This window comes from Vitis vinifera, chromosome 18 (genome assembly GCF_030704535.1).
Source record: "Vitis vinifera cultivar Pinot Noir 40024 chromosome 18, ASM3070453v1".
Lineage (NCBI taxonomy): Eukaryota > Viridiplantae > Streptophyta > Magnoliopsida > Vitales > Vitaceae > Vitis > Vitis vinifera.
Genome location: NC_081822.1, coordinates 28,621,430 through 28,630,608, shown reverse-complemented (window position 1 = coordinate 28,630,608; position 9,179 = coordinate 28,621,430). Strand labels below are relative to the sequence as shown.

Below are 9,179 nucleotides of genomic sequence, written 5' to 3'. Positions count from 1 at the left end.
TTGAGTTGGGGGGACTTGAAAGGGATATATTCCACTTGTCATATTTTCATATGGCTCTGATACCAATTTGTTGGAGTAATAGGATTGATGGAGAAACACTAACAATTACAAAGTAAGATAAAATTAGAGATAATTAAAAATTTATTGTATTTCACAACTCTTTATTTTATTCAAATATTACATAATCTCTTATTTATAAATACTCACACTTAGCTAAATAGAAACTCCTAATAATAAAAAGGGTTTATTACACTTAACCTCCCCCAACCTATACCGTGTTTTTTACATTGTCCCCTTGAGTTTAAAATCGAGCAATGTACCCTTCATACTTTATAATTATATGTAATGTACATTTTTGGAGTGAGGGTGTTACCTGTATTGAACAGAAGGCGCATGTGCTCTCCACATGACCTATTTAAGTGAGGGTAAAAGGGTCATTTTCAATTTCATTCTAAAATATTTTCAATGAAAGTTGCTAATAAAAATATTATAAAATGAAAACACTTTGTGGACTGGTGCACATTCTCAACCCAACTTCTAGTGGTAGTGGCTCAGGTTAATTAATTAGGGCCTAAATCAAAAATGGCAAAAGGCCACTTTCCTTGGATGTATTAGATATGACAGTGGCAATAGTCATTCCCTTTAGCTTCTTCATCGTCTCTGCAACTCTATAAACCCTTAGATGTGAATAACCATGGTGGATAATATACAAAGAGGAGAAGAGTTTGAGAAGAAAGCGGAGAAGAAGATCAGTGGCTGGTGATTATTCGGTTCTAAATACGAAGATACTATTGATTTCTATGAGAAGGCTGCCAATTGCTTTGAACTTGCCAAATCCTGTATTTTCCAGATTCTTTAAATCCCATTTTTTTTTTCATCATGGGAATTTAAATAAGAAAAAGGATTAGAAATGGTTAAGAAAAGTTTCCATTTTTGGATTTTTGTTTCTCAAGCATTTTCATTGGATTTGGCAAGGTTGTCATTTGAAGTTTGATTTGATTTTCTTTTTGGATTTTTATATTGTTTTTCAATCATTTTTTATTTAAAGATTTGAATTTAGTTGTTTTGGATCATGATGGTGTTTCGATTTGATGCTTTAACTGCTAGGTAAAGTAGCTTTTAGATTAAAGTTGTATTAGAATTGATCAAAGAAAGAGAATATACGGTTTAGTTATGTTTTTTTTATGAATCTATCTATTTTCAAAAACACTGCAAATGTGTTTGGTCAAGCTTATTTGGTTGCCAAGAAAATGTGGTGAAAGAAAACAAAGTATCATTTTGGAACTTAATTTTCATTATTTAGAACCTGAGATTCAAAACCATTTAGCTTGTTAGGTTGTCATTTCTTCAAAAATGAAAATCTTTGAGAGTGGGGAGGAATGAACGACGGGGGAGAGAAGGGCTGGAGGGGTTTTAAAGTAAAAAAAAAAAATACCCTTTTGCCCTTGCTTACATAAGCCACGTGGAAAGCACTTGCACCTTTCATCCAAAAATGTAACATCGTAACTCAAAAAATGTACATTGCATGTAATTATAAAGAATGAAGGGTACATTGCTTGATTTTAAACTTAATGGAGCAATGTGAAAAATATGATATAGGTTGGGAGGTAAAGTGTAATAAACCCTAATAAAAAAATAGAAATCTTCTAGGACTTGACCATACAAATATAGAAACTAAAATAACCGCTCAAAATAAAAGATTCTCCTTATCTTTTAGAGATTAAATCTAATTATAATATTTAGAAACTTTCTAGATAAAGTTTAATTTTCCAACAATGGGTGGGGTGATGGGTAACTTGGAAACACGTCCTGATTTAATATTATTAATTTTAAAATGATTAATAATCATGAAAAGCTTAAGTATGTTTAATTAAAAGATGATGTAATCATTCATCTAATCCGTATATTTAAAATCAAACAAATAAATGAAAATATCAAGATAACTAATCTTCCTCTTCCTACAATAATCCTTTTCCAAGTGTATCTTCGAACGTAAGCCACTCGGGTACTTGGTGTTGCAGCTCCTGTAAACTGGCCTCTGCTTCATCCAGCTTCCCCTGTAGCTGCGTTAGATGCAGCTGTAGCTGCGCTACTTGAGCTCTCTTTTCATTGAAGCGCCTAAGAATCATGTCCCTGTTGTCCTTTGCCTTTGCATAGTCAATTAAATGTCCCACTGCAACAAATCGGGTTCTTAACCAATCAACCTTAACCTCCACACGCTCCAAATCGCCCAATATACGACCAATGGTGGAGATGTTTTCATCAGACAGGCCACGGGCAGTGTTATTATGCATCAGCTCCACAATCTTCAGAATGGATTGCTTAACGAAGGCTACAAACTCGGGCGATGTCACGGTGCTTTTGGCCGTTATGTCTCCATACTTGGTCAGTATTTGCTGCCAAATTGACTCACTTGTATGAGATACTCCAGATCCCACTTGGACAATGGTGTTGACCCCCCCGAAACTTGCGCACTGTTTTCCCTGATCCCTTGAAGCCCCTGAGCGCTTGTCTTGGAGACAAGGAAGATGTGGGCTGGAGCTCCCAGCTGCAGGTGTGCCAGCGCTAGTAATGGTCGTAATAGGAAGAGTAGGAGTTGGGACAGTTGATGATGCTATGCTAACAGCGCTACCCCTAGACCAATGACTCGCATCATTCGTGGTAGGCATTTGAGCTGAGTAAATAGTTGACTCCCCATCAGCGCTTTTGGCAACCGGCAGTGACCTCTCTTCCATGGTGAGCCGGTCAGAAGCATTTTGCACATAATTACAATGAGTCTCTACTTCACTGATGATCTGTTCCGAATAACGGCTCACTGAATCCTCTTGTGTTTGTTGTGGAAGGTAGCCTTGGTTTTTTGGGTGCAGATGGAATATTGATTGCAACTTAGTTGCCTCCTCAAAAAGTTGTTCATTATGGTTCTCCTTGAGAAGCCTACTTGAGTTTCCAATGAACCTTGGACCATCCCTGAGAGTTTTGTCTCTGTCCTCAGCTTCAGCCGAAGCCAATAAAGTCTGGATGTACCAAAGTCCCAAAAAGAGAAGAAAATATGTTAAAACTTGTGCTTAGAATTAAACAACAATAAATTATGATTTAAAGCAAAGCTGCCCAAGGAAAAATATAACTTGATCAAAAACCTAGTTGTGCATGTCATAAGAGGTTGTGAGTACCTTACCTCTCCTTTTGCCCTTCTGGAGTCCACAGGTTGAGGTTTCAGTTGTTTCAATTGGTGTTTGGGACAAACGTTGTCAGCTTCCAAAGCACCTTCTAGTTTTTCTGAAGGCCTAGTTAGTGCATCTTGAATACTCTTATCTGAACTTCCATTCGAATTTTTCAGGCTGTGATTATGCTCAAGCTGAAGGTTTGTGATCACCCATTGTTCATTTTCAAGTGTGACTTGCATCTGGGCTTCACAACCTGTTCTTGTCTCTAATCTCTGATACTTTGTTCCCTGGTTGGACTGCTTCTTGGCCCGGAAACCTTCACATGAACAAAGCAAACGTCGCCATTTCAGTGTACCATCTGGTTGCTTGTGTATCTTCCCTTTTCTTACTGTAAAACCAGTTTTCTTGGCATAGTCTTTGTAAAATTCTTCAGCTTGTATCACAGATGAAAACATCATCCCACTTTGCGGTTTCTGATCATTATCTTCAGGCTTCTCCTCATTTACATTAACAGATGTTTTAATCTCACAACCATCTTCATTACAGGTTTGGTCCATTTCAGGACCATCATTTGCAAAGTCAGATAGAGCGAGATAACCCTCCTGAAAGTTGTCCACTTCAGGATTATCCTGTGGAAACTAAGATAGAGAGAGATAAGCCTCCTGTAAAACTACCTTCAGAACTCTGAGTTATACAGAGAGAGAGAGAAACTCCTAACGCATTTATCATAGCACTGAGTGATAACCAACCTCAGCCTCAAGCTACATTCTCTATTGGAATTGGTTGATAAAGCTTTTGTAAAAAGATGTGCAAGAGGATTGCATTCATGTACCGTCATGATTCAGATTTCAGTCACTTGTCACTTGTCTGATTTTGACACTTGGCAAAGAAGTTGCAGTTAGTTCGTTAACATACCTTCTTCTAGTGGTTGCATAACTGTCTGTTACTACTTCTTCATGTAACAAGGATAGATAAGGTTTTTCTCATTATAAAGAAAGATAAAGAAAACAGAAAAAACTGTCATGGAAACTATTATCCGTCCATAAATTTTCCTTTTTGTCTTTCTTGAATTCGTCTCTTGAATTGGTAGTGGGATGTACTTCATTTTAAGAGAGACCATGAATTCAAATCTAACAGATTATATCTATTTCCCTAATTCTTATTTCTTGTAATTAAGCCTATGTGCATGCCTAAAGAAGGTAAGCTGTGAGACTGGGTGTTAGGACTTTATCACAAGTTGAAGCTTGCATGATATTCATTATTATCTCGATACCTAACAACTCAACTTTTTAGGTCAAATTGATAGCTTAATATAGTACATATCAGAGCACAGTTTTATTGACATTTTTTTTTTTATGTGGACAGTCGAATCACCTTTGAGTACTTTTGTTCAAGATATGCCTTATTTGAATACCTCATTGTCATCTGCACACCTGAAGAAATTTGCTACTATTAATTAATCACAACAAACTATTTTTCATGAAAATCACTCTAATTGTACAAAGCCATATATGTGTGTGTGTATATATATATAGGCCAATGAGTATTTCTTCTAGAGAGGGAACCATTTCTAGGAGGATGCATGCATGCTAATGAAAGAGCCTTGGCGCTTGTTAAAGGGTATAGCCTAGAGTAGGTTGAGGGGTGGTGTTCGTTTGAAAGTCACAGCTGATGGATAGGAAAATTGATACTTTGAGAATTGATTGAATTGGTAGATGAAGAGAGTTTGAAATAATTAAGATGTAAACTAGATATCTTGTGCATGCTAAAGTTGAGGTATTAAACTTGAGTATGCTAAAGTTTCTGGCCGGATTGCATTACTTTTATCATGCTTTTGAGTGATAATAAAGTCTTTTTCCCCTAGATATGTGTCAAGTTCTATTTAGAGATTCTTTGCATATTTAAGTGATAAAATACAGCAAGAGAGAGGAAAATAAAAGCTTTTTTAGGAAAGTTTTGAAGGAAAGCTACTTATGAGGTTGATATAAGAAAAATAAAGGCAAGATAGATGATGGAAAGATCACACAAAGCAATGCAAAAGCAAGGAAGGTGTGAGAGAAAGGTAGCATGATATAAATGAGAAAAGTTGATAGGAAGCTGATGGGAGTGAATGGAACAACGCATATAAAGGGAATTTGAACAATTTTTAGGATGATTGAGGCATTTGTTTAAAGAGAATTACATTTCAATTCTGATTTCATTTTAAAGTAGATTTTAGAAGAGCACTTCGATTTCCATTTTGATTTCAGAAGAATATTTCTATTTCCATTTTGATTCTCAATGCTAGAGGCGGTTTTTCTTAGGAGTCGAAATTGATTTTGCTATAAGCCAAAATTTCACTTTTAGTTCTTTAGAAATCAAAATACTAATAGAAATACAGACCAATGGCCATTTTCATGCTTAGTATAAACAAAATTTTGATTCCTATTACTATAGGAATCGATATTAAAATCAAAATGTGTTATAGGCACTTTTTGAACTATAAATGCCATGTACATGATTTTTAACTTATTTTTGCCACATATAACCTTAATTCCATGGTTGTTAAGGCAAGTTAAGGGGCTACTACATATCTATTTTGATGCATATAAATAGGATAGCTAGGATTCTTCTAGATATAGGTGTAAGGAATCCTGGATTAGTTTGTTCCCAGACCCTAGATCAATTTGGTGTATGCAATTTTCTTAGGACTTCTAGATCCTAGCAATGGAAGCAAAACAAGCCATAAAAATTTTATAAGATCTAGATTTAAAGCTTTAGATGTGCTTACTTAGATTTGGATGTTCCCAGATCAATTCTATTGGTGTAGAAATCTTTAAAATTGTAGAAGTCAACAAATCTCATGAACCCATTGATTTCCCACCATGATGACTCATCCTTAAATCTAGGCATAAAGAAGGTGGAGTTATCAAGAGGGTGGAGGCTAGGGTTTTCTCTCTCTTTGGAACATATGAGAGAAAAGACAATAGAAGAAGTAAAGCCTTAACCCTTAAAGGGAAATATTTATAAGCTTTGCATGGGCTTAAGTGACTTGAGTTCACCTTAAACTTGGGTCACTTAATCCAACCTAAAAAAGTTTTAATTGATTAATTAGTCACATTAGGTTCTAAATAATGAAGTAGTCTAATGTAGCGAGACCATTCATAAGATTCTATATAATCTTGCATATTTACCAAAATACCCTTATGCACATAAATGAACTAAGAACTCATGACCATCATAAACCGTGTCATTAAGAAATATAAGCTTAACAGGGGACCACTAAGATTCATAGGATAATACTAGGTCCCTCAAAATCCAATTCTAAAGTTGACTCAATATCCTACCACAGAGAATCAATTACACTCTAGTAACTTATGTAAATTACAACAAGACACAAGGTGCTCAAATCAATGACTCATTGTAGATCTTATCCAATGTGTAACCTTACATACTAGTTCACTCATCATCGAAAACCCATATGATGACTAAGACTAATCGTCCCTCCAATTAGGAGGTAGTGCACTACAACCTTAAATGGATTATCTAAATCCATAAATTGGTTGTGAAAAAATCATCTACTTGCAAAGGATTCATTACTTGGATCTTTCATGCAACTCTTAATGCATGTAAGTCATGTACGATACAAAAAATGTCAGACCAAAACGCTCATAAGATATAATGCATGAAATAGATGGATACAAAAGGAACTTAATTGAGATCATATTATAAAATAATAAATCTAAATTTGTTACTCATGTCATACTCTTAAAGGCTCTATCCTAACAAATAGATACATGTAGAGGAAAGGTAGAAATTGAAGTAGAGATTCTACATTAGAAATAGATTTGATTTTCTTTTAAATTTAAAGTTTCTCCCTTTAATGCTATAATAATTGTCTGTCATTTTCTCTACAACCAAATATAGTGATTGAGAGCTTATTTTCCACCATGATTGGTTTATTTTGTTTGATCTAGAGAAGATAACAAAAAAGATGGAGAATTCACTTGAGGAAGAGTATAGATGTGTTAAAATTTTAACTAAGTTCTCTATTTTTTGTTTCTTATTTAGATGATGAAATTCTTTATACAGTGCTCCTTTATTTAGATATAATTAATGTTTAACTTAGTTCCAATGATGCTTATGTATAGCTTGATAATTTGATAACTTGTTTTGATTGGATTAAAATTGATATAAATCTTGAGGATGAATCTAACATTAAAGTGTTAATAAGAAAAATAATGAAGTTTGATCAACAAAGTTTTGGAGATCTAAATTCCATTTTCAAATTTAATCTCTAGATTTAGATCAATCTAAAGATTGGATTTTAAAACCTTGGTTATATACAAATACTCTTAAAAATTATGTTTTGACTTTTAAATACTGCTTTGCCTTATGTTCGACTTTAAAATCCTACTTTTTCCTTCTAAGAAGCTCAGGGTTTAATTCATCTGAATTGATAGAACTACTGCTAAACTAGCACTAAAAGCACTACCTTATGTTTTCGACTTTAAAATATTGCCTTTTCCTTCTAAGAAGCTTAGGGTTTAATTTATCTGAATTGGTAGACTACTGCTAAACTAGCACTAAAAGCACTGGCGGAGTTAGCTAAGGCCTAGGAGAGGCACATGTGCCCCCTAAAAAATAAAATCATAATAGGGGTTTTGAACCCTTGACCTTAAAGGGAAAGTATGTTTTCCACTGCATTATATACCATTATCTCTCCTTTTTTTTTTTTGCCCCCCTTAAAATAATTGTTCTATTTATGCCCAGTACATTCCTAGCTCCACCACTAACAAAAAGGGTATCTCTTAGCTAGACGACGGTTTTACTTTCCAGGAATATAGCCATATTAAAGTAAACAAATTGAGTATTGATAAACAATTGCAAATTATGTTCAGGTTCCAAAGCAGTTGTAATATCATCCACCATTTAATAACAAGTACCAAATAGTGAACCATATGAAAGATTTTGACTTCAAAAAACAAAAACCCAACACAACTACCACAAAAACCAGGTACAATTATAAGTCCCTTTCCTCTCTTGCTATTTCTGATCGCATAGGAATTGGTTACTTGTCAAAATATTTCTTGTTTATTAAGATTAGGTAAAATGTCTATGCTTGTAGTTTTCTAAAAAGTAAAAACCACACTCTCTATAAAAGTATTCAAATAGCTTACCAGGCACTTGTAGAGCCAGTCTATGGAGGTATTGTCAGATTCGCAATTGACTGAAGTACCATATTCCTGAAAAGGGAATTGTTGGGCTCCCGAAACATCTGGCCGGAAGCCGGTGGAACCATGCCTGCCTGCAGATCGGGGGGTGATATCCTGATCAAACCTACTCCGATGCTCTGGAGCTCCGGCCATGAGATCTGAGTTTGGCTGGCTAAAAAAGCTTTCACCTACAGTTCTCTTCTGTTTGACAGAATTTTCAGAAACAAATACCAGACATGCCGGTGCAGTTGATGGGTATGAGTCCAGAGGATCGATCAGTGCCTGATTCCGGGAGACCCAGGACCCTCAAATGTTTGTGATCAAGACTAGTATTAGCTCCCACCGCGTTCCATGTGGGACCAGCGTCCATTTTCCTTGGTTGTTCTGCATCTCCCAACCCCAAAGTCTCCGTGGCGCAGGCCCACAATAAGGCAGCCTTTTGAGCCTAACACCATCCAACCATCAAGTTGCCTGAACAACAGATATGGTGTTTCAATTTTACGAAAATGCATATATTGATTTTGGATATTTTTCACCATGCACTCACAATGTTTTCGGAATGAATCTTGATCGTGTACTCCGCCATATAAAGTACATCCAACGGCTACCAAACACCTCCTCCGACGTTATTTTGGCCAAAGGGGGGAAAAACTTCAAATATATAATATTTATCATTTTAATTTTAGCACTTCAAACAAATTTCACCAAAAAAGTAGTTATGATAAAAAGATGAACCTGCAAACAATCAAAATATGTGAAGGTTTATGACACATAAGTTTTTAACTATTTTTTGCTAAACAATTTTTAAATAAAATTTAAT

The 9,179-nt window shown here is 35.2% G+C and overlaps 1 protein-coding gene across 2 annotated transcripts; it reads right to left on the bottom strand.

The window, feature by feature from the left end:
* Window positions 1-1,792: 1,792 nt before the first annotated feature.
* Window positions 1,793-8,840, bottom strand: LOC100855073 (uncharacterized). 2 transcript variants are annotated; one of them, XM_010666959.3, is made up of 3 exons: window positions 8,324-8,840; window positions 3,176-3,802; window positions 1,793-3,014 (listed from the first exon to the last, which is right to left on the bottom strand). In XM_010666959.3, the coding sequence occupies exons 1-3, from the start codon at window positions 8,510-8,512 to the stop codon at window positions 1,959-1,961; spliced, it is 1,872 nt and encodes a 623-aa protein (XP_010665261.1). In that variant the 5' UTR covers window positions 8,513-8,840; the 3' UTR covers window positions 1,793-1,958. The 2 variants fall into 2 exon arrangements, with proteins under 2 accessions (XP_010665261.1, XP_010665262.1); XM_010666960.3 differs by having other exon boundaries at window positions 3,176-3,793; window positions 8,324-8,834.
* Between the last annotated feature and the right edge of the window lie 339 nt (window positions 8,841-9,179).

What these genes read in the sequence shown, in the direction of transcription:
- LOC100855073 (XM_010666959.3), bottom strand. Translation starts at nt 8,512, where the DNA reads ATGGCCGGAGCTCCAGAGCATCGGAGTAGGTTTGATCAGGATATCACC. An exon ending in ACTGGCTCTACAAGTGCCTG is followed by an intron (nt 3,803 to 8,323) that starts GTAAGCTATTTG and finishes TCTCTATCTTAG; the next exon opens with TTTCCACAGGATAATCCTGA. An exon ending in CCAGAAGGGCAAAAGGAGAG is followed by an intron (nt 3,015 to 3,175) that starts GTAAGGTACTCA and finishes TGGTACATCCAG; the next exon opens with ACTTTATTGGCTTCGGCTGA.